The 26,661-nt window shown below is 36.1% G+C and overlaps 1 protein-coding gene across 2 annotated transcripts; it reads right to left on the bottom strand.

Moving 5' to 3' along the window:
* Positions 1-673: 673 nt before the first annotated feature.
* On the bottom strand, positions 674-22,757 carry LOC128994321 (helicase POLQ-like). 2 transcript variants are annotated; one of them, XM_054418769.1, is made up of 16 exons: positions 22,702-22,757; positions 20,239-21,245; positions 18,731-18,909; positions 17,610-17,883; positions 16,759-16,961; positions 15,782-15,927; positions 15,106-15,233; positions 11,938-12,050; positions 10,362-10,502; positions 9,606-9,891; positions 8,872-9,029; positions 8,006-8,101; positions 7,250-7,423; positions 3,020-3,133; positions 1,663-1,797; positions 674-839 (listed from the first exon to the last, which is right to left on the bottom strand). In XM_054418769.1, the coding sequence occupies exons 2-16, from the start codon at positions 21,137-21,139 to the stop codon at positions 765-767; spliced, it is 3,123 nt and encodes a 1,040-aa protein (XP_054274744.1). In that variant the 5' UTR covers positions 21,140-21,245; positions 22,702-22,757; the 3' UTR covers positions 674-764. The 2 variants fall into 2 exon arrangements, with proteins under 2 accessions (XP_054274744.1, XP_054274745.1); XM_054418770.1 differs by lacking the exons at positions 674-839; positions 1,663-1,797; positions 3,020-3,133 and having other exon boundaries at positions 7,327-7,418.
* Between the last annotated feature and the right edge of the window lie 3,904 nt (positions 22,758-26,661).

Here is a 26,661-nt window from a genome sequence, read left to right as displayed (position 1 = left end):
TTGCGTTTGCAGAAAATGGCCTAGAAGAGGGAAATTTGGTTTTTGATTTTAAAAAATGCACTAACAAGAGACTCAACTGGTTGACCAATTACTAATCTTTTATATAAACTGGTTGACCAATTACTGATCTTTTATATAAAAACTTTTTTAAATCCTTAAAATAAAATATTAATTGTTACAGAAACTCAAACTCAAAATTTACGAATCATGTGGTAAGCCTAACTATCACAATATTACCAATGGTAAAATACCCTTTTGAGTCAGCTCCAATATTCCTTTTAATCATTTCAAACTAACAGCAAGTAAACTCACGAAAAACCTTGGCCATTCAAAGTATTCTGTGCGTTGTTTAACTTTCAATGAAGGAGGGTCTTAAGAAAACACAATACGACCAAATTTACAATTTTCTAAACATATAATACAAACGAATATATACTTTACAATATTGATGAACAAAATAAATAGGCATAACTTTTTACAAAAATACAAAAAGTCCTTAAAGCTAAGAAATCACTACAAATTGGGCACCAGGTTACTAATGTTGATGATAACATCATAGACAAAAAGAATTAAATATAAACCGTCAGCCGTGCTGCGGTTACTATAAGTTCTGGCGCACACCGCTGGGAGCACCATCTTGGCGTACGCGCTAAATTAGAACCCCAACACGGTACTCACAACAGTGTGCGCCATAACCTATGGTAACCACAGCACAGCTGACAGTCTATATTTAATTAATTCTTTTTGTCTATGATAATGTTCAGTTAACAGTTCTGCAATCCATCCAAAACATCTTCAGCCTCTTCTTGCAAACTCTCAGCTTTTGCCAGCAGCATCAACTAAAAATATATAATGTCAGAAAATTGACTCATACGTTTAATCCCTTACCCTTCAGTTTTGAGAAATAATCTGGTTTCCCTAGTATTTTATACAGAAAAACAATTAAATAAGTGAAATAGCTTATTCCCTTTATGGGAAATTTGCTAAAAAGAGTTCTTTAATTCAATCTAATTGGAACTGAACCCTGTTCAGGATTATCGGGTATTTGGGTAAGATGAAGTTTAGTGTTATATTATCTTGATGTATACTAAATTCTTCATGTGTCAAGTATTAAAGGTAAGAAATGGTGTATCATAAGTACCTACACTGCAATTTAACTGAATTGGTGACAGATCAGAGGCATAATCAACAAGACTTGTAGTTTGTAAGAAAAATTAAAAGAGCAGTAACCTAAAACCATTACAAAATCTACACATTAAGCGCAAGTTGTGACTGATGAATTTGACTTGGTAAAAATCTGACAGATATCATCCGTCTAAATTTTGTTAATTGTACTAGAAGTACTCAGTTTAAAAGTGTAACTACTTTACTTTTTTCATTGCATTCATAAAACATTCAACTTATAGTTAACATAAACAAGTTACGCTGTAGGCAAACATCAAATACAAGTTGCAAGAAATTAACTAAGAAGTTCCAATACTGTCTGGGCAGCCAAAAAGTTATTGTGCTCGCCTTCAAATCTGGCAATGGTTTGATTCCAAATGAGATTATTTCTGGAACCAGACGCTATTTGTCATTAGCCTATCAATACTGTCTAACAAAAGGTCGACGTTAGATAGTAACAAGGTTTATGTGGTTCTCTTACAAAAAACATAAGAATACCTTAGCAGCAGCCACGATCTGATGAGCCACTTTCCTCGGCATGTGGTCTATAGTCTGCACCAAAACCTTTGGCTCTGTTTTCGCAAGGATACTGATGCTTTTAAAACCAGCGTTAAACAGTTGTTTGGCTCGCCCCTGTGAAAAATCAGTTTTAAACTTAAGTACCAGTGAAGACATATTATTATTAGAGCTAGAGCTCTACTACAAGTTGAATTTCGTTTACGTAACAAAATTGTAAAACTCATTTGTGTAGCAATCTACAGCTAGAACCTTTTGCAATTTTAAGGAGTTGATGTTTTTATAAAACAAATTGCAGCAAGAAGACTCCAAAAAACCCAATTACTAGAAAGATGCAAAAGTGTGGTGTCGTTTTACTTAGCTTGCATGCATTAGCACCCGTTCTCACACATTAAATCTAGATTGCACTGGCAGTATGTCTAACTTGGCTGAAACATCATCACAGTTAAGGAAATAAAGAAGCAACTTGTTTTACTTTTAACGTACAAAGGCCAATCGATACATTGGAGATCATGAGTGAAATAGCAAAATTCTACATTGCAACTATTTCAGCAAGCATGACTCAACAAAAACAGCTAAACAATGTTCGGAACATGTACGCAACCTCCAGTAAAACTAGCAGCAAAACTTATGCCTAACTTTAAAAAAAAGTAAAAGATGAACTACTATAACCTACAGGGCTAGGCAAAAGTCTGGAACCCCCAAGTTAACTTTTTAACGCGTTGCAGTAGGAAAACCAAACTCGGCACATATTTACAACAAAAGAAATGGCACCTATTCATCAAAGTTACAACTTTGCCCCAGCCCCCACAATGGGGTATTTTGAGGGCAGCCTGCAATTTTCAAATGTAAACACCTATCATGTGACCCCTCATTTTAAAGAGTTTATCTTATTTTAAAGGGTGTCCAGACTTTATCTTGCTTGCTCATCTTAAGTAGTTAAAATGGCTGCCATTTTGATTAGGGGTGCGATATTGACCTCTGGTTTGCGCCATTCAATTTCTCTTGATAACACTTTTAAAATGAGGGGTCACATGATAGGTGTTTGCATTTGAAAATTTTGGGCTTCTCCTAAAATACCCCATTTTGGGGGCTGGGGCAAAGTTGTAACTTTGATGAAAAAGTGCAATTTCTTATGTTGTAAATATGTGCTGAGTTTGGTTTTCCTATTGCAACGCGTTAAAAAAGTTAACTGGGGGGTTCCAGACTTTTGCCTAACCCTATATAGGTGTACTTGTTGGCTCCCACAAAATGCATAGAACCCTACATAAGAAGTTCACCCATCAACCGTTCCGTGCAGATGTGACCAGGTGTTTTCAAAGCCAATGGCAATACTCACTATTTTGACAGCTGGCAGCTCCATGAGTGGGAGCAACTCCACTGTACAACAATGAGTGAGTCTGGACGACATATCTGACAACAGAAGTTTGAAACACCACATGTCTTCCAACACCTGAAATGAAATTTAAACAATTTGTCAGTTTTGGAATATTTACCAGTACTGGTACTCGTTTACCCATTTGGGATATCACAAATAGTTGCAAAGCCACTAATTTAGACCTACCAAGTATTAATAATGAAAAAACAAACTGCTATTTGTGATTGAAAGTCTTTAAACTTTAAATTGTATAAAAACAGCAAATATTCCAAATTTTTTACTGTAATGTTGGCTGCATTTTTTAACCTTGAATTTGGCTGTCTGCATACTTCTCTGGCCAATGCTTGTTGGAACATATCACAGGGTGTCTGGTTTATTTCCATTATAAAATTCAAGACTAATTCCAGACTTTTCAAGACTAATTCCAGGTTTTTCAATAATTAGTGGGTGTTGATACCAAAATGTATCAATTCTCGATTCTTGATACCGATACAAATTTTTATAGCTTAACCAGATTTTCTAAATAATACTACACCAACCCCTGTCTTTGTCATAAAGTAGTATTATGATAATGTGGTGTTTTCAAGTAAAGAAATAATGCGGCAATAAAAAATTCTAACTAGCAAATTTGGAAATCTTCCGCGTACCGTACGTGGTACGTGTAGACATCATCATTGACTGCAGCGGTTACAGAAACGTGATTGTCGTCGTCCGCGATCACGGCAAAATCATGAACATTTCCCGCGGCCTTGTAGACATCAATGACATCATCGTCGTCTACCGCGGTCTCAGAAACGTCATCGTCATCATCCGCGATCACGGCAAAATCATGAAAATTTCCCGCGGCTGTTTAGACATCACCGTCATCTCCCGCGGTAACGGAAACGTTATCGTCGACGTCCGCAATCACGGCAAAATCATGAACATTTCCCGCGGCCGTGTAGACATCATCGTCGTCTCCCGCGGTCACGGAAACGTCATCGTCGTCTCCCGCGGTCACGGAAACGTCATCGTCGTCTCCCGCGGTCACGGAAACGTCATATCGTCATCTCCCGCAGTCACGGAAACGTCATCGTCATCTCCCGCGATCGCGACAAAATCATGAACATTTCCCGCGGCCGAGCAGACATCATGGTCGTCTCCCGCGGTCACGGAAACGTCATCGTCATCTCCCGCGGTAACGGACGCGTCATCGTCGTCGTCCGCGATCGCGGCAAAATCATGAACATTTCCCGCGGATGTTTAGACATCATTGTCGTCTCCCGCAGTCACGGAAACGTCATCGTCGTCTCCCGCGGTCACGGAAACGTCATCGTCGTCTCCCGCGGTCACGGAATCGTCATCGTCGTCTCCCGCGGTCACGGAAACGTCATTGTCGTCTCCCGCGGTCACGGAAACGTCATATCGTCATCTCCCGCAGTCACGGAAACGTCATCGTCATCTCCCGCGATCGCGACAAAATCATGAACATTTCCCGCGGCCGAGCAGACATCATCGTCGTCTCCCGCGGTCACGGAAACGTCATCGTCATCTCCCGCGGTAACGGACGCTTCATCGTCGTCCGCGATCGCGGCAAAATCATGAACATTTCCCGCGGCTGTTTAGACATCATCGTCGTCTCCCGCAGTCACGGAAACGTTATCGTCGACGTCTGCAATCACGGCAAAATCATGAACATATCCCGCGGCTGATTAGACATCACCGTCATCTCCTGCGGTCACGGAAACGTTATCGTCGTCGTCCGCGGTCACGGAAACATCATCGTCATCTTCGGCGGTCAAGGAATCGTCATCGTCGTCTCCCGCGGTCACGGAAACGTCATCACCGTCGTCCGCGATAGCGTCAAAATAATGGAAATTTCTTGCGGCCGTGTTGACATCATCATTGACTCCCACGGTCACGGAAACGACATCGTCGTCCTCCGCGATCGTGGCAAAATCATGAGAACATTTCACTCGCCCGTGTAAACATCAACGTCATCTCCCGCAGTCACTGAAACGTCATCGTCATCTCCTGCGGTCACGGAAACGACATCGTCGTCCTCCGCGATCGTGGCAAAATCATGAGAACATTTCACTCGCCCGTGTAAACATCAACGTCATCTCCCGCAGTCACTGAAACGTCATCGTCATCTCCTGCGTTCACGGAAACGTCATCGTCGTCTCCCGCTGTCACAAAAACGTCATCGTCGTCTCTCGTGGTCACGGAAACGTTATCGTCGTCTCCCGCGGTCACGGTAACGTCATCGTCGTCTCCCGCTGTCACAGAAACGTCATCGTCGTCTCTCGTGGTTTCGGAAACGTCATCGTCGTCGTCCACTATCGCGGCAAAATCGTGAACGTTTCCCGAGGCCGTGTAGACATCATCATCATCGGCTTTCGCAGTTACGTAAACGCAAGACGACGATCGCGGCAAAATCACGAAAATTCCCGACTTTGAAATCAAAATTTAAGACTTTCCCGACTACTAGACACCCTGATAATATCAACGTATACAAAAAAGCAAGGGATAAGTCGGTACAGTACAAGAGCGAACTTTACTGATAAAATGTAGTGGCAAGCACCAGGATCCAAATCCGCTAACATCGCTGCCATGGATCCAAAGTCTGTCGTACTACCGATTGAACCACGAAATGGATTAGCTTGAGAGGGTCGCCGGAATTTTATCCCCCTGGAATTTTACCCCTGGGCAAAGCTGACGTCCCTATGACGTAGTAACCTGAGTGGCCAAAAGTTTGTTCACGGCCGGAATTTTCCCCCCGAGGATTTGGAAGTCTAATGAAAATAGCCAGAGCGTGATTAATTAGATTAGCGATAAAAACCGGAATTTTACCTCCTGTCCATATAACTAGTGTTTAGACAACTGAAGATGTACGGGCCGGATTTTTACCCCCGGATTTTCACCCTCGGAATTTTACCCCCGGATTTTTACCCCCTGGAATTTTACCCCCTGGCCGATTTTAGAAATTGAATTATTGATTTTCTTATTTCTGTTTTTAATTAATTGTAAACATTTAATTATTTAGTAGCCTATCTTTATTTATTTATTTTGTAATATCAACTAAGTAAACAGAATTCGCTGTTTAATTTTGATGTTCGGGATTTGCGTTTGGGGCCAACTGTTGGTTAATAAGTATGTAAAATAAGCTGAGTAGCTGATTTAAATTATAATTGGGTGAACATTTCTTCGTAAAGAAACAATAAAGCGTATTTTGTTATTGCTACAATACAAACGAAAAACATTGTTTTACCACGGTTGTATAATAAATCGTTCAAGAAATCTTCGAATCAATTACCATTCTGATGTTTGTTTATGCGTCATATTAATCAACAGTTGGCTTCAAAGATCAAATCCTGATACTCGAATCTCAAAATTAAAATCAAAAACCTGTTTGATTAGTTGATGTTACAAATAAATTAAGAGGTTACTTAATAATAAAATGTTAACTATTAAATTAAAACAGAATGAAGATAATTTATCATTTTCACTAATTTAATATATCTGGCCAGGGGGTAAAATTCCGGGGGTTAAAATTCCGGGCCGTACACTCTAGGTTTTTATAATTTGATGTGTTCTGATTAAATTCGCAACCGTGAAAATTTATGTTTAATTCCCCGTTTAATCCATCGAGCTGATGTCGCGAAACTCAAAAGTTCGCGGCCGGAATTTTACCCCCTGGTTTGTGTTGTCGCGTTTGCCCAGGGGGATAAAAATCCGCTACTACGCTTGAGAGTGGTATTACAGCAATAATAAATTCTTTAATAATAGTGAAAATCATACAAATAGAGGTTTGCCAGTGGCTCTATTTTTAACCAAGCCGAGCCTTGCCTTAAAGCTTAACAGCCGTGTCAGAATATCTTGCCAAACCAAGCTTTTGCTCTCGCAATTTATCATGATTGTAGAACAGAAAGAATAATGATTTATCAGCAAGTATAATTGCCTAGAGCTAGAGGTAATTAAGTCAAGTTTATGTTGGAAAACCTGTCTATAAAAATAATATAGTAGGCTATAGGCTCCATGGAAATTGTCTAAGAAATCCATTAATGTTGTTGAATTTTTGTATATAATATAATGGATAAAGTTTGTTACAATTTATATTGGACTTGTTCTGGGGTATAGTTTGGTTTAGCTGTCATAACAACATATTTAATAATCTGCTTAACTCTAGAATCGATACTTAACTGTACCAACCTCACAAAATCTAACGACACTTGAAGAGAATGCCGAAGACGAAACCAAAAAGTTGTGCACTAATCCTCTAGGTAAAGAGTATTTGTTTGAAACTTTCCAAATACTGCTCTGGTTCCAAAGGTCAAACAAGATCAAGCTAAGGTAGAATCTATGCAGGACTTCACTCAAACTGTTCTGAAAAGTAGGCTGAATTAAACCTGGTTAAAATTGTCACATAATTATTGCCAAAGAGCTACAAGAACTCAGAACAAATTAAAGAGACAAGAAACATTTATTTTAATTTCTTGTATGTAATCCTTGCTGGAATAGAATAATGTTATATCATCATGTTGTATTTTGGAACCATTAATAACTCTTAAAACATATTTAGCACATATAGAACATATTTAACGTACTCAGAATTTTATTTGTGTAATAAAAAACCAACAAGTAGTAGAACTTGAACCAACCAGTGTATTTTTTATTTAAAACACCTCCTCTTGTCATATATTGAATTAAAGTCAATTTAGTATTCATAGTTTGGTACTTTGTAATAGTAAATGGAATAATTAAATACAAGATATTACAGTAGATAGCGATTAACTTCTATCAAATTGTACAATCATCTCCATATCCAGTACCGTAGGTCATAACAAACAATTCTAAATTTAATACTGATTTCATTACTAGACCTAAAATATTGACTTGTTTTGGAATAATTAGGTAATCCTATCAGAACAGTGATCCAAACCACCTTAATAAAACTACAATAATTACCTTGACCAATCTCCCTTGCATCATTTGTGCTATACAACTTTCTTTGATTCCCAAAACTTTGGCAGTTTGCATGTCTTTTGACCCAAGCGCCATATACTGTAAAATAATAGTCATGGTTAAATATTTTGTATTTAAAAAAGGTTAGCCACTGACAACAATATGCAATCATAAAAATAAACATGTTACTTTTCTCCTTCCTTTTTGTAAAAAAACCCCAAAGTTTACAGGCAGTTGTCCTTCCAGTTTAACTTGTTTAAAAGTTGTGCGTATTTGACATTAATCAGCTGCATACTCAGTCGGAAGCAGTGTATCCACACGACCAAAACAAAAATCCTGCTTTTCAGGTCTATAAAATCCGTTTTATCACGCTCTCTAGTGAAATGAAATATCCAGTTTTACCCTGCATGAATTTTGTAAATAATCTTTTTTCATCCCGAGTGATTTTTTTTACTCACCATGTTAAAAAAGCTCTTTAAACCTTGCTAAGACACTTTACTGCAATTATTAAACTAATTAGAGATATTTTTTATCTAAAAATTAGTAAATAAAAATAAAATTTAGTGTCAGAGCCAAAAAGCCTGTTTTATCCTACATCTAGTTTATTCCCAATTCAGTTTATTCACATGTTCTCAAAATCCTGTTATCGGGATAAAAATCTAGCTGGAACAATGGTCGGAGGTTCAGCTCAAAACTGCGTTAATTTTCATTACTATATTGAGGCACAACTTTAACACAGGAATGGAATGTATACTACCATCAACATTGAAGATACGATCAATCATCTAAGTTCTGTTCTGAATACAATATAAATGCTGAATCAAGAACAATACGTTCAAATACTTATAGAGCAAAATCACTTAACTCACCGAGTCACAGAATGCCCGCTGCTGGAAGGGGATCAGTTCCAACATGGGGTACGGGATCACCAGGTAAAGCAGATGCAAGTGGGACAGAAGTACTAGTCCGTCCTGAGCAACCTTCAGATCTCTGTACAACTTGTGGGCCGTGTCCATATCCAGGTTGGCTAAAACATAGAAAGATGCTGAGTTTCACCCGAGCTAGGATGTTTAAAAATAAATAAACGGTATCCGCAATCTGACACATACTTTTCCCAAATCACACTGTTGCTAAATATTGCCCAATGTATGGGGGTGTTTCAATCAGATCGCCGGCGATTTTTACATCTCCTAGCGACTTGCTGATTGCTTGATTTTTCCTGGCAATCCACCAAATTGGTGGCGATTTGGAGATGGCTGGGCAACAAGAATGCAAAGTGTGGGACTGAGCAATCATGTCAATAATTATAATGGAAGGCTTTAGATGGTTTAAAATTGGACTCAGCTTCCCTACATCATTGGGCTTTGACGCACAAGCTAAGATGAATGAACTATTCATAACTTTATTACTGACTAAAATATATGATCAACGACAGCTGGGTTCAGTTTCAAACCATCAAACGCTACTGAGTTCTCTCAGGATCGAGACAGTAGATTACTAGACGAGCATTATATCCCCCCCCAGCTATGTTCAGTAGCTACCTATCTAGTGTCCAAAAAATGAGATTTATTCTCCATAATAACGAACTTTACACATGACCTACCTTTCACCGCTGCTTTTCCAATTTTGCTGAGCTTCAGCAGGTCACCGTCGACCACCATCGCTCCGCTGTTCACCAGAGTATCCACAGTTTCTCCAATGAGAGACGCTAGGTCCACAGAGAGTCGTGTGGCCTGGACAGCCAGTAGAGTACAGTGACAGAGCGAGTGCAACGCAGAGGTGGTTGCGGCAAGTCCCAGGTCCACCGCACTGATGATGAGACAAGCCAGACCCGTGCCTTCCAACTGGCTGTTACACAAGTCCATTGATGAACTGAGTAGCTCACCCACCTACACGGTTAGGTCGATAGAAAATTTGTTTTAAAATTTGCAGGGATTTTTGTTATTTTGGAACCTGGAAACTGTTCCTGTCTTCAGCTTAGAAGTGGCCTAGGACATGACAAGACTAGTGTACTAACGTCACAGGGGGTCACGTGACATAATCAGGAAGTTGTACATTTAACTCACAGCTAAAACTTTACAATCTGAGGAACTTGTGGTGTATGTACAGGTAGAACTATAAGCTACCCACCTTCTAGGGAAGTGAGTTTGTCTAGTGGTAAAGCACAGGACTTTGGTCCCCAAGGTCCTCGGTTCAAAACCCACCAATCACCAATGGTCAGGATTTTATCTAAAGTCATAATGCTGCGACCTTATGGGACTAACCTGAAGTAATGTGTGAAACAGTTCTTGACAAGAGCTTGCATCCAAAGTTGTGTAGGTGAGATGTAAAATATGTACATAAATTTATATAAACCAACCTTCTGAGCATCTTGTGGCTTGCAGAGAAGAAATGACTCACCGATGTCTCCCATGCCTGTCCTTCCAGCTCTGCCGACCATCTGCTTGTACTTGCTGAGAGTGAGGAGTTGAGCGCCTACATAGGGTGACCTTAGAATCACCTGCAATACCACCACAGTGAAAAAATAAACGGTATCAGCATTCTGACACATACTTTCTCCCATAAGTTTGTCAACAACAACAACCTTTATCAGATTGTGTAAGCGGTGAGAGTAAATATACGGAATTGGGATTAGTATAATCTTGTTAAGAATTTAAAGGACTACTTACAAAATTTTTATCAAAATCGTTTTGGGCCAGTTTAGTGAAAATCCGATTTTTCCGTTATTTTATGGGGTTTTTTATGGGAAAATAACATAATTTACAATAACTTTTGAACCGTAATTTTTACAGAAATGGGATTTGTACCATTTTGTTTAGAATATAAAGGACTATAACATACCAAATTTTTATCAAAATCGTTCTTGCCGTTTTTGGGAAAATCCTATTTTTCCGTTATTTTATGGGGTTTTATGGGAAAATTCCCATAAAAAATTATTTTTTTTTAATGAAAAAACTATCAAAACTTTAAGGACCATAACATACTATGTTAAATTAAAACTGGAATTTTATTCTAAAATCCTATTTTTCGTTATTTTACGGGGTTTTTATGGGAAAATAACATAATTTACCATAACTTTTGAACCGTAATTTTTAGAGAAATGAAATTTGTAGCATTTTGTTCAGAATTTAAAGGGCTACAACATACTAAATTTTTATCAAAATCGTTCGGACCATTTTTGAGAAAATTCGATTTTTCCGGTTTTTTATGGGTTTTTATGGGGAAATCCCCATTAAAAATCAAAATTTCAAAAAAATGAAAAAAACGCCTGGAGATACCATGGATTAGAACCTACATACCAAATTTCATCGAAATCGGACCACAGGTGTAGTCCCTAGCTCTGTACACATCCAGACACACAGACACACACACACACACACACACAGACATCACTTCGAAAACCACTTTTTTGGGTCCAGGGGGACCCAAAACGAATATATCCATTCAAAACTCAAACTCGAAAATTTTGACGAAAACAGTACTTTCTCCATATACTATGGTATAGGGGGAGAAAGTAATAAGAGGAACTTATTCACCTGGTTTTTGAAAGTCATTAAACGAATAGTCATTTAAGCCTAGTTTCAACATTATTTTAAAAATATTTGATAATACAAAAAAAATTTAGTGTACAACTCATGATGAATTCCTGTGGGAAATTATTGTGGGAGAGACCCATTGAATGGCTCAAGTAAAAGTTTATTCTTTGCAATTTGCATCTCAAAAAAAGGTATTTTCCTATCTTTTACTTATTTTGGATTTTAGTTCATAAGGTTAGTTATGCCTACTTAAAATCAGCAATTATCGCACATAAATAAATTAATGAATAATCCTTCGGGCTGCAAGAGATGAAATTCTTGATATTAAGGTTCTACTGATACGTAGCCTACACTATGAACTACTCTGTTTTAGACATTCAAACACAGTTCCTAACTTACCCTTCTGGCTGGTAGGTTCACTCCAGCTGCTAAAGTCGATGTACAACATATACAACAAATTGTTTTTGCCAAGAAAGCCTCTTCGAGAAGATTTCTCTCAGCTGTTGTCAAACCTGAGACAAATTTAAACCAAAGAGATAGTAATATTGAAATTTAAATATTGAAATGGACTGCTGGCATTATTTCTGATATTATAGCTAGACTCATCAATCAATCATTTAGTGAGGGTGAATTTCCAGACTTGCTAAAATTGTCTGAAATCAGACCAATTTTTAAAAAAAGCACACATAATAACAGTCAAAATTACAGACCAATTTCTTTACTCAGTAATGTATCAAACATTTTTGAAAAAATTATTCATCTTTGAATTGCAAATTACCTGGAATGTTACTCAAAACTGTGTCAAGAGCAGTTTGGTTTTAGAAGAAATCTAAGCACACATAATGCTCTTTTTACTTTTATTAGTAGTGTCCTTGAAGCTCTGGATCGGTCACAGTTGACTGCAGGAGTTTTCTGTGACTTATCCAAGGCTTTTGACTGTGTGGACCACAGGTTGCAGCTGATCAAATTGAAGAATATTGGCTTGGAGGGAATGGCTCTAGAATTATTACGATCATACCTATTCAATAGAAAGCAGCGCACGATAGTAATAAAAAATCAATAAAATATTATTCTAACTGGGTCAGCGTTACATATGGTGTTCCCCAAGGTTCCATACTTGGGCCTTTATTATTTATTATTAATGACTTGCCTAATTGCCTTTCCACCAATTCCTGTGCTTTCACTTTGTACTTGAATACAACAATTATTGTCGTGTCGTGATAAAATGTTAATGGATTTGGGGCTGCTAATGGGTTTTTTATTGCATCATCACCCTAGTAATAAATTATGAAGATCGTAAACAAACATCTGATAAGACTTGTATGTGCTCAGAACCAACTACCATTGACTAAGATAGTAAATGATAAGTAATTTATTATTATAATAGGCTGTACCAACCGAATTTGTACCGCGTAAAATGCTGTAGCCTACCGAACCGATGACGGTAATTAAGCTTGTACCGTACCGTACCGGCTTTTTCGGTGCACCGCAGACCCATAGTTGAAATATGTAATGATAAGATGTAGCAGAGGCACCAGGATTTGAACACATTATTTCGTAGTACATTACACTACCCACACACGTATTCTGTACTTTTGGATTTAACCCTTTCAGTGCTAGGCCAATAATTCATATTTTGTAAGACTTTTTTTTTGTTTGCCTTTTAATTCCATTACCTGTTGTTGAATTTTAACTGTCATGTTGTCACTATTTTATTAATTAGGCTAATTTTGAATAATAACACAATAAGAAAATATATAAGAAAGATAAATCCCGCTATTTGTAGTAAATATTAAATAAAACTTAGTTTTTGTTGTAATTTTCCTGGTTTTCCTATAAATTTTTATGTTCTGATAGCATTATTTGAAACCAAAATCTCATAAAATCAAAAGACATATAGTTTACAATGTAACATTGAATTTAAACTTGATTTAGTTGGACGAGGTTATCGTAATATAGCCATTTTAGGGAAACTAATGTTTTGCAGCAAAGTCTCAGGAACACATTTATGATCACTGTTGTGTTTAAACTAAAAGATTGCATCTAAATAGTTCGTGACTAACTGGTGCTGCTACCTAGTAACGCATTGAACAACCATCTGCAGCGCCATCTGTTCGCAATCGGGGGCGAAAGCTTAAATACCGGGTTTTGACTCCCCAGTCTTCAAGCACAGATAGCCGAGAAGGCTAGGGTGTGTGTCACTTGGCCAGTGGCATTCGTCTGCTCGGGTTCGAATCCCGTCCTGTGTGGCAAATAATTGGTGACCTGTGTGTTTGTAGCGATATACTACAACCACTGGGGCATAGTGAGGTGTTCATAATCCTTGGTTTAGACATACACCTCGAAAGCATCGGATTGGGCGAATCTTTTAGCTAAGTGGTTTATAGTGTATCCTATGAACATGCAGGTCACCAATGGCCGTTTTGCTATTTTTTGTTAAAATAACCTTCCTCTCTATATCCCTTAGAGATTTTTTAAAACAACGATATATCGTTTCATAGCACTGAAAGGGTTAATTGATTGCCTAGTGGATTTGACTTAAGAAGGCTGATTTGAAGATGCCACCACAAGAGCTTCTAAACACTTAACACAGAATTCAATAGTGTATTACAGTTGAACCTTGATAAGACTAATTTCAAGGGGTACGGGAAACATTCGTACTATAGAGGTATTCTTAATAAAGAGGGTAATTTTATCGAGGTTTAATGCTGCTGTTATTCTTCTTATAGAGGTTTATCTCCTCGCTCCAAGGTTTCTCCAAACAATGACTGAGGAAGGAAGAGAGATGGGTGGGGGTTTCGTGTTGAGACAAGCTTCTGTTTGTTTTGAAAACTACTTACAAAGGTTAAAGGTTAGGAGGTTAAGATTATGAGAAAATCGTCTTATAGAAGTCACGTTCGTCTTGTAGAGGTTTTGTGAAGAATATTCGTTGTATAGAGGTTTATCAGTCCTAGCCCATGTAACAAACAAATTTGTCTTATGGAGGTTTTTAACTTAACTAGTGTCCCTGTTGCTCGAATTCAAGCAATTTCTAAGTATTACATACAGGCATTATTTTAAAACTAATAACAATCATAATTTCTGATGACTTTAAAAGATTTGACTCACAGATTATGGAAATACTCAAGATGTACATAACAGATCGATATAATCAACATTTCTTGTAAATATCTTATAATTTTTCAAAAGCTAATCTTGTTTTTTAGTGTTTTCTACAAACAGCCTTACTAATATAGCTGCATTAGGTTGACTATAATATTGTAAAAAAAAACATTAATGGGACTCAGGGCCTCACTCTCTCATTATTTCCCTAAAAAGAAAGTTTCCCTGCACAACTTCACGTTACGCTCATTCCAATGACACCAAAAACATGTCAATCGGTTCAGTAGTTTCGGAGGAGTAATTGTCACAAAAATCCTGCTTGCGTATTAAATAAGTATAGAGGTGTTTTTAGCATTGGCCTATATGAAAGTTTCAAGGGGATTTAAAAAAAATTTGTCTAATCGAGGAATTTGTTTTATCGAGGTTCGTACAAACGATGTTTGACTGTACATCAAAATTACTCACCTGAATGGTGATAAGCAATGCCGTAAGGTAAAGTTTTTCTCAGTATCGGACACACGGTACCATTCCCTTCGGACACCAACGCTCTAAATAAAGCCTTCTTCTCCTCTATCTTGTGTTCTATTATGTTTCTGGAAAACACAAAGAGATTTATTACACATTACACCCTTACTTATGTATCTCAAGGACATATAATTTATGTTTATAAGATAGGTCTAGAAAATTTCATAAGATTGTTGATAGTTCATTTAAGTGTAAGTGATTGAAAGTTTTTAATGGGAATTGGGAATCAAACGAATTTTTTTTGTTTGCATAAAGAAACATATTGAAATATTTTGTTAAATAAACCAAAAGTAAACTTTTCATCCTCAGGTTGCGCTTGTTTGTGATAATGTCAACAAAAATGTGCATTTTTTTTTGTAAGCTTTACAGTGTGAGTTTACAAACAAATTCTTCTATTTGATTGTAAGAATTCATAAGTTGGTAAAGTAACAAGAAACAAATATGCTGAACATCAACACACACTCTGCATATTGGTAGGCTACTGGACAGAAAATACGTTAAAACCTGCCTTCTGGCCATGAGAATGATGTGCTGTGAAGAAGTTAATTCTATGTCAAAACTAAACTGCTCATTAACTGCTAAACTGTTGTACAACTAAAATAATTGTAAAACTTACTTCCCAAGTACATTACATATCAGAGAGGCCACATTCTCACAGTTCTTCTTGGAAGGACAAAAGACAAGACATGAATGTTCAGGAATAACTTCTAGCACGAGCGCACCCACTTGGTCTGGATCCTTTTGTTTCTGTTCTTGCGAGTACTGTTCAACAACGAAAACAGATCAAACATAAGTAGCCTATAATGTTACTGACTTTGGATACCTACTGAGTAAGACATACTACTGGACAATTAGGCAGCTGTGGCCAGTTTTCAATCAAAGAGAATATAGTTCATAGAGTATGCTATAATTAAAGTTCTACGTTCTCTGTGATAGTTCAGGCTATAAATGATTCTATAATTTACTTTGCCCCTTCAGTTTGTCATGACTAAAAAGTTCAGAGCACTCTGTTGGTGGTTTTATTTGACCAATTGTGTAAATAATAGCTGGGTTGTGTGGTTCTAGTGTTTTCTAGTTTATCACAGAATAGTTAATTGCTAATTTACTTTGGAGGTATGTAACTTTTAATAGCAGCATTTGTCATAAGGATTATATTTATGATAGCTAAATAATCAAATGGTCTTAGCGGGTATTTCTAGCTGCTGAATTCCGGAGCTGTGTTTTTCAACATCGACTGAGCATAGAAGGGTCAAGTAAATTCCTATGGCATTTTCCTAGCAGCTAAATTCGGCAAGGAAAACTCAGTGGCTAACGGCTTGCATAACATTCAAAATTCCGTAGCTAGGAATATCTGCCACTAAGTCTTCACAGTCTGTCACTAATATCATGGAGAGCTCTGTTCACTTTCAAACTGGTAAAAAGTGTTTAAGATTTTATTGTTATTTAATCAGCAATATTAAATACCCTAGGTGAGATCTTTGACTGCCCAGCTAGATAGCAAAAAAAAAAAAAAAAAAAAAAAAAAATACAAAACAGCAATTTAAAAATTCTAAACATATCTGCAATGTGCTGAGCCATATTGTATAGGCCTACCTCAAAAGAAATCTTTGATTGAAACACAAGTGGAACTTCTTCCTCTATTGAGTAGTCAACTTTGAAAAGTTCTTCTTCGACCTTTACAAATTCAGTTAATTCTACAGGTCGGAAGTCCTGAGTGAAAACATCAGCGTGTAAAAACGTGGCGATGTCTCGTAAATTTCCGATGGTGGCACTCATTCCTATTATTTGAACACTTCCTGGAAAGTATTTAATATCATTACAAGATTCCATTTATTTACAACAGTTAACTGTCTCAATCTCAACTAGACAACAAACTTTGAAAGTACAACTAAATTATTCTAATGAAACAGAAGTAATGTATCTATTCAAGAAATAAAATACCGGGCCATTACATGAGACAATTGCATAAGAATTATATAATGATAAACACAAACAAACATTATAACCTAAACTCACAAGAGGTAAGAGGTTTCAGGAATGTAGCTGATCTAGTCTTTAGTGTGCGACTTCTATCATGAGGGATTGGGTTGAAATTCCTCCAATCACTAATGACTATTAAATTGATGAAAATCAGGTTTCCCTATCAAGAACAAAGGTGTATAGGTTTCTCAGGCAAGAAGAATTGTCTCTGTTTTGGATAGCTCCCACCACCAAAAGCCATACAACTGGTTTCTTGAGACGCAATATTACACATGAAACAGGAACCTTACACCCAAACTCAGCCTGTTTCACCGCCACAAATTGGACTGAAAAAGCTTGGAAGCATTTAAAATTAAAATTAGTTGCGCTGAGTAAATATACTCACTTTGATAACACAGTGGAAGTAAGTTTTCAAGCAAGCTTCTATACTGAAATAATAGTATTATAGTTTCTGTGGAACATACCTTTTCTGTACATCATTTTGGTGAGCATTGATTCCAAATGAGCTCCTCGTTTGGGTTCACCCACTAAATGAAGCTCGTCCACAACAATAAGTCCGAGCTCCTCGATGCGTTCACACTCTATCAGACTGTGGACAAGACCCAGCGCCTTCTCAATCGTAGCCACGTAAACGCTGCGTTTTCTACGTCGTTTTTGTGGCGGGTAACCTCCTTTACTGCCAGCGTACTCCTCCACTATGAATCCTAACTCTAGTGCAAATGGGGAAAGAGCTCTCACCTGATAACACAATAAGATTGTTATAGGCAAAGTACAAATAATTAATGAAGAAGTATATGTGTAATATGGGGCTAACAAACAAAATTAGATTGTTCTTTCAGAGGTTTTCGATTAGGTTATATTTCCACAACACTGTCATACCAAAGTGTGCATTTTAAAGAGAAGATGAGTATGTTTTGTATGAGAAGAGCTTAGTTACTGATTAAGATAACCTTTACATCAAGCAATCTAACAGTGTGAGCATAAAAAAAAACAATTTTACTTCTGTAGATTTCAAAGTCAATTCATTCCCACTATAATTATTAGAGGGAATAATAATTTTCATTCATCAAATTTCCATGCTCGGTAAATAGAGGCTTTTGGAAGGGCTGGACTCCACTTAGATTTGTTGTGTTAGAAGTACAGTGTACCTACCCTGAATTCTCTCTACTGACCTTTTAAGTTATCGTTAAACTTCAATTCACTAGAAAAAGATGTTATTAATTTAAAAATAGTTTTGTGAAAAAACTAAATGGCAGCTATACAGGTAATTTTTAAGTTTTTGAAATTTAAGTTTGTCTTGGTGCAGGAATGATACCTTAAAAGGTTGGTAGAGTTCAGGGATACCCTGTGGCTATGAACACAATTGGTAGGGAGGGATAGAAGTTGTAATTAGATTGGCTGGTACAACTCCATTATTGGTTATTTATTACTGCAGATTAATAGTTTGCAAATACTAGTAAAACTTTGGTTATCTGATATTGGCTATTAGCCTAAGCTAAGATAGCCATGGAATCCCCACCTAAAACGATCAGGGTATGGCAGCTTAAAGATCTTAGAAAGTGAAATAGTCTTTTTTTTATCATACCTTCTCTTGTGCTAAGGAAACATAAGGCAGCACGAATAGGACATTTTTTTCTCTGCACATGATTTCTTTTAAGATCAATATTTCAGCAACCAGTGTCTTTCCTCCACTAGTAGGTAAGGCGTAAACCAAGTTTTTCCGCTTCTTTATTGCCGGGAGGTTCAGACATTCCTCTTGCCATTCTACAATGATGATAGGTAAAAATTTACAGATAATCCTTACAAAATGTTTTTTTTTTCAGAAAAATAATAAACGATCATTGGTTTAACCATTAATATGATATCTTGATTCCACTACGTATATGTATCCGGATTAAGGAATATTGTGGTAAAAAATTAGATAAAAATCCTCTTTTTACAGAACCTGTATCATAAATTTTACACCGAACTTGTTCAAATACAACTACGGTATCTATCCAAAGAAACAGAATTACCAGCTGCTAACAGAGCACTAGCGCAGTGGTAATATTAAAGCTTAGTCTATAGCCTATCACGATTTTCCCCTTCAAATTCCTCTAAGCTTCAAGAGACTTAAGTACAGACCCGAGGTTAGTAAATGACGCGCTAGAGAGGTAGTTGTGCCACCCCCCCCCCCCCCCCATGATATGAATCTTAAAATCCCTATTTTCATTTTATGATTATGTTTCACACGGTTATATTGCACGGGCATCCGCAATATAACAACGATTTTTGCTCATTTCACAAAAATAATGCTATGTAAAATAAAGAATCTCACAGAATAAATGAAATCAAGCAAAAACACAACAATGAATCACTGTCCAACTGATATGTTTAAAATGATTTCAATTATTTTTGTGCTAAAAAATATTTTCTGTTGCTTGCGCCTCCAACAAAACAAAAACCTCTTGCGCCCCTGGGCCCAGGCCCATTCATAACTACAGTCCTGCTTAGGTACCATTAATTTCTACTTTAAATAAGCTAAAAAAACATTTCCAGTATTTAAGCAGTTAGGGCCCTACACCATAAGAATGCCCATGAAAGATCTTTAATCCTATACTCTTAAACAAACACGTTTACAGACAAATATTTACCTATATTCGTCCAAGAATTTTTTTTTAATATGGGGTAAGGTCGAAAAAGGGATTGAAGACATTAAACCATGAGAAATTGATTGGAGTTGGTCTCAAGGTTGGGGAAAAATCCAGTTTCCACCCTCCCTTGTAAGTGCCCATATTATCGTCAATACCTTTTTGTAGCTGCAGTTAATAAACAGCTTACACAGGTTACTTTACTGCAATCTATCTATGTAAATGTGTATTAAAATAATTTATTTGTATTATATAAAATGTGTTTACATTGATTACCGTCCATAATTAATATCTTTAATATTGCTAATTAGCTGATACAATAAATTTAATGTTTAATTCAATACACGAGCAAAGCTCGGTCTCCTGGTAGGCCTACTGTGAGACTAAAAATAAGTTAAAATTAAAAAAGAAATCTTAGCCTAGTTTGATTTAAGTACACGTACACAGTAAACATGATACTTACTATACAAATCCTGAATCCCTTTGTAGCGTTTAATCAGGCTCTTTACATGTTCTGGAAGGCCAAAGAATGAAGAACTACTACAGTTGCTACATGAGGTCAATAATGGTTTGGGTGAAGCCGTTTTATGAGCATTGTTGGAAAGAGCATTTTTAATCATCCCTTCAAATGACAACCTTTTACCCTCACGTTGTGAAGAATATTCTCTTGAAGGAACCCAAGTATCCAGTATAAGATCACTTAGTCCAGGAGACATAAGGAGTTTTTTGGAAGCACTTTGTGGTTGTTCAGGAAAAGGTCCGTCTTTATCTTCAACTGTGATTGACATGTCCCACGGTTTATCTTCTTCATTATTTTCTGTATTGCAGAAAATATCGGGTGATTCTTTATAAATCTTTTGATTTGTCTTTTCAAAGATCTTGTTTTCAATTTCAGATAATGGCTGTATGCCTTTTATACTTACTTCACTGTTAAGACCGAAGCATTGCTTCTTGGCGGTTTTATCTAATGTAGCATCACTAAAAGACAAATCAATCTTCTCCAAGAGTGAATCATCAAGTTTTAAAAGATCGTCTTCCATCATTGTTTCTTGATCTATTAAACAATTATCATTCTTACACAATTTGTTTTCTTCTAACACAGATTTCCCACTAATAGATGCAGATTTGAATTCCCCGCTACTCATGTGGAATTCAATCTTCAACTTCTCGTGAGAACATAAGCTGTTAAATTCAGAACTAGGATTGCTTTCCGATTTTGTCATTACAAATGGAGATTTTTTAATAACAATTTTGTCACTTTGATACGTTCGAACATTATTGTTTTCACAGTAATCATTTGAGTAAACTGGAAATGATTTATTTACTCTGGATAGTCCTACACTTCTTCCTTTTATTCTCTTCATCTAAAAATGTAGGTATTATGTATTATGTAACTCCATCACTTTGGGTGAGTGCATGGTAAAAACAAAGTACTGTATATGAAATCCTTGAATGAACATAGTTCGCGACCTGAAAATAATAGAAAGATTATGTTTAAAAATATCTGAGTTAAAATGTTGTCATCTAAAACTACCGGCATGGTTAACCCGGCATGGCATTACTTACTTTGGTGTGTAAAAACCTCTTGTAGCATGACACTAAAACTGGCGTGATTTAGTAGCGCCACTGCTACATGCTAGAGATTAGCATCAATAATCGATGTTCGATGTTTTTTTACATCGATGGTAGGTTACTGATGTTTTTGGCCAAGTATTGAAATATTGATGTTTTCTATAAGTTAAATGAATTGTATTGTTTTTATGAAAATGTAAATAGGTACTTTGGTATTATCCGGAGGCCACTTATTTAAGAGGGATTTTTTACCGAAGACCAAAAATAACGGTAATTGGAAGGAACATACTTTAATTGACTTACTGTCCAAATTTGACATGACTACGATTGGCAGCCTTTGAGTTCTGCCAGCGAGGATTGAGTTGAATGCATCACCGCTGCTAGCTGCCACATAGGCTATACTCCACCAAGTAGGTATACAGCGTGCTGCGGCCGTTATGTAAGTTGGGTTATGATAAATATGTTTGTAGGACTTTCCTTGTTTCGTTATGAATCAATAAATTGATAGCAGATGAGTCATACTTTCGCCCGCCAAATACCCCCAGATACAGGAGGTGACAGGTGGATGCGCGCGCTCCGGTCATCGACCTGACCTTAGCCTACTTGGAGGGGTGAAAGTAAGTCTCATCTGGTATCGCTCAATTCATAACAAAACGAGGAAAGTTACGAGGAGGAGGAGTTAAACGAGGAGGTTTACATAGTTAACATATTTATGATAAGCCAACCTAACATAACCGCCGCATCGCGCTGTATAAGAGTGGCCACTGGATAATACCAAAGTACCTGTAGGCCTAAATGTTAACTTATGTTGGCCAGAAATTGAATTTTAGTATTTATTTTATTGAAAGACTGATAAAATATTGAATCCAAAAATATCATGACAAACTGGACTAGAAATGATTATACATTACCGTACCCAAGGGAGCTTGTTCTAAGCTACATTAAGATCAATTTAAATTTGTAAAGATGCAGCACTCCTGCTCTCCAAAATAATAAATTACTAGGCCTTCCAATATTTATTTCCTCTTGCAAATGTGAAAGAGAAACTGCCAATCTAGCATGTCTAGCTATAACGATGATTGACACTTCGATGTTACTACCATCAATGGTTGGCCTAATCTATGCTCATTCCTACTACATGCTAGTGTAAATCTAGCTTTAGCCAACTGAGCTAGGTACCACTGGCAATTTGAAATACAGTAGGTAGCCTTAACCTAAACCTAACTTATTTGTTAAACTCTAGTTTGAAACTTTATTTGTAATTACTGTAAGATGCTGGCAAGCTGTTTTAAGGTTAAACAACGAAGCTAAAAAAATAATGGAGGAAATAGGCCTAGTTAAAAGATAAACATACCTTCAACTAAAAATGCTTTACCAATCCAGAATGAGGGTTTATATTAATAGGCTTTAATCAGGCTACCCTATGATATTGCTCCTAGTACAGTAGGCTACCTGTTTTGTTGTTTTGTTTCTATATCAGTATTCAGTACAGTACTATCAGTACAGTAGTACCTGTAACCGTAAGACCGTAACACTGCGCTGCAAGTAAGTTACGGCACGGCTCCGACTAATGGAGTGAAATGTGGAAATTACACAATAAATTAATAGTCAAAAATTACACTTAACTAAACTAAATGAATGAATGACTATGGCTATGGCAGACGAAGACGGAAGACGAAGACAAATAAAATAATAAATCCCAAACAATTAAACAAACCAAAGAAAAGGCTGTAGAGTAGACTCAGCAGACTGTTCGATTTCGATTCTACTTTTACCGCGCTTTCGGCAAACAGCTGATCGAATGCCTCCCATAAAGTTTTGATGTTCCCTAAATTCATCCTATCCTACTATATACTATATAACATTCCATAGATTATAGAACTCTTTAATTGTATTATCTGGCTGCTCAATATGCAATGAGTATTTTGGTTTTATGTGTTTATGTGTATCTTAAAAATAAAGAGTACCTATCCAATATATTTAAAAAATGGTTTTTCTTTTCCGAGTTCGTTTGGATCTCCTACCAGACCGATGTTCATTATTAAGGCCTCAAATTAATATATGAACGTAATCATCTTATTTTGACTAATTTTAAGCAATGTTTGCCTGAATTTTTAGATTATTTCAAATTTTAATTAGGTGGAATTTTTATTTCTGACTATTATTGTATTGCCTTTTTTATATTTTACATTTCTTTTTTTACAAGCATCTAGCCTATCAATATAAAGAAAGCGACTTGGCTTATAATGTATGTGTATTAAAAATACATTAAAAATCTCAAATATGAATGAAAGGTAGATTAATCTTAACAAATAAACAAATTACAGTTTAGTTACACAAAACAACGATAAATGTACAAATTTAAGCTACACTCATGCTAACATGAACCGTCTAGGGGTTATGTTTTCACAAACTCAAATAGTAAATAAATGTACTCAATGTGTTTCATTGAATTGAAAAATAACTAACAGCTGATCAAAATGTAAACAATTATGTTCTTCATAAGGATAACATGGGAACTTTAACAGCCACTGGGGCAGATCCCAAGGGACTTTTTCAAAAATGTAAGGCCAGTTTGCAAATATAGGCGACACGCTCTTTCCAATGAGACGTCAATGGATAAATTCGGTTGAGAAATGGCGGAGGAGTTCAACCGACAAAGTTTCATGTAGCTATTAATTATATAGATTAATTAATTCTAATTAGAATTGAGTGAAGAACCCCAAAACTAGCGATGTGTTCCAACTTTGATTGATTGATGAACAATTTTATACAAACGTTTAAATTATTTACTCTAACAAGATTGAGAACCACAACCATCGGAATATGAAAACAAGGTTATAACGTTTTAAGGGGGAAAAGTTTATTTTTCCCTTTGTGACCATAAATCAAATGACACGAGGTATTTAAACCATTTAGAGCACCAAAAACGAATTATTTAGTACATACATTGATACCATTATGATACCATCATTGATACCATACATGATTTATTATCACTTTGTTATTACCATTGTTATTACTTTTCTAGTTAGTAATATTGCAAATGCCATCTCAATTGTATACACATATTTTGTAAAAAGGTGCAATCCGTTGGGAAATAAATAAATACCGGTATGCAGTGCCAGTGTTTGTTTCAGTTTTTTTAGTAACCCATTTCACTTACAGGGAATTGGAAAATAAAACATGCTGCATTATTACTTTCATTCAACATATTGTATATTTTCATTTTATTTTGTAACATCAATAATTCTTTGACATAGAAATCTTACAAAACTATGTAGATACAGTAGGTTACTGTGTATACACTTGTTAAGAGAGGTAGGTAGATGACCAATAGTAAACAAAAAAAAAACATTATTTTGGCTCCTGTGAGCTGTAAAAGGTTGAAGGTTGAAAAGAATTTCTTTTCGCCCATTTTTTTTATGAGGTTGGTGGTTTCTTTTAATTTTCCATTTGCCCGTCCACATAGACTAACTGCCCGTGGGTGGATCGTTGTATACAGCAAAGCAAGGGGTGAGCCGATAGCCCACAACATTGCTGCCTGGGGCCCTTAGTCCGAGACGCTATCGACTGAGCCACTGACTGACCAAAATTTATTTAAAAAAATTATAAGGTTGTTTTATTTAGAACATTTCATATTTTAATCTCCTGCTTTATGGGAAAACTGTTTTAAGACTAAAATGTATTACTACTAAATGTTGTTTATAAGTGGTCATGGGATTGAGTTTAGTTGCACTGGAATCAGCCCTCAGGTATTTACAACAGCATACTCAGAACAAACAATTTATAAAAAGGTCATGTGTATAAAGATGTTTTGTGAAAATGTACCTATACACAAATTGGTACACAAATTGCAGTGCACATCTTCTTAACACAAAAATAGTATTGTTATTCTTCCTATGCAACCTGAAGAGTAATATTCAATATTTTTATTAACTGAACTTTTTCTCATAAAAATCTTATCTTCAAACAAGTCAATTATGAGTGAAAATTTAAAAACGTACGTTTTCAGGAAAAGCACTTTGCAATTTTTTTTCCCCTTTTTTCAAAACTTTTATTATTATTTTTATTTCATTAACATTTGAAGTTTCATAAAATGCCCATGGTAACGCAATATCTTTGGTATTTTTTTTAAAAAAAGAGCATCTTTAGTGGAAAAACACAAAATCCTGTCACGACCATAACAGACGTTAAAATGAATATTAAAAATAGTTAATATTATTTTTATAACTATGTTTTGCTATGAACTAATTTACTTTTATGACCATTATACAATAAAAAGGTCACTGAGCTTTTGGTATATTTGGTCTTTCTAAAAAAAAATAAAAAAACTCAAAAAATTGAAAAAAAGCCAATAAAATCTTTTTAAGTTTGTATAACTCCGAAAAAACTTACCTGAGACCCGAAAAATCGTTATGTTTGTATAGAGGTGTGCTTCTTTTGTGTATAAAACATTGAAATATGACGATATTTTAATTTTTGAAATTTTTATGATAGAACTCTTATACTACATCTGGACAAACATTAAGTTATTTTCATCATTAAAAAAAAATAACAAACTATTAATACAGACAGATTATGTTCTGTTTGTCAAACAAATCATATCTCCTGGCAAATGTTAGAGTGAAAATTTAAAAACGTACGTTTTCATGTCCCTGGCCTTTTACTTCGTAGATACTGGATTTGTAGTTTATTATTATGTATTTTAATTTTTTTGGGACGGGGGCAACATTTTACACACATTTATTTGGTTTTAAATAGGTTCTAGGTATTTTTTTCGTATTTTTAAAGTCTCTAAATTCACGACCATGACGTGTCCCTAGGGTACATTTTCCAACTTTCACGCTGTTTTTAGACTAATTATTCATGCCGAAATATATAAAGCCATATTTTTATGTCATCAATAGTTATTAAACTTACAAAAAAGGAGTATATTATAATTTTAGTGTCATTGCAAACTGACTACCATGACAAAATAAGTCTGTCCCTCGATTTGGCGTCACGACCATTTGGGAAAAATTTTTAACTTTGGAGCACGACAGTGGCAAGCCTGGCGTCGATTGCGTCAGTTCGTTTTAGAGACTAGTTCGGGGTGTACGTCAAGTTTGTTGTGCCGGTCGTTTTGTGTTGAAAGAAATAGTTACAAGATTAATAAAGGTAATTTTGTGTTTTTTGTAATTTTGGTGTGTCCATGACCATACGTAGTCATTTGATGAAGTAGACGTGGGGTTAATTTTTGTTGATATGATATTTCAATTGCTACATTAACCTAGAAGTCCACTTTGTATCCTCGAACATGAGGTACAGGGCT

The sequence above is a fragment of the Macrosteles quadrilineatus genome, unplaced genomic scaffold (genome assembly GCF_028750875.1).
Source record: "Macrosteles quadrilineatus isolate MER2022 unplaced genomic scaffold, UCM_ALF_1.0 Scaffold_5__1_contigs__length_97177068, whole genome shotgun sequence".
Classification (NCBI taxonomy): Eukaryota; Metazoa; Arthropoda; class Insecta; order Hemiptera; family Cicadellidae; genus Macrosteles; species Macrosteles quadrilineatus.
This window is presented reverse-complemented; position numbering and strand designations above follow the sequence as displayed.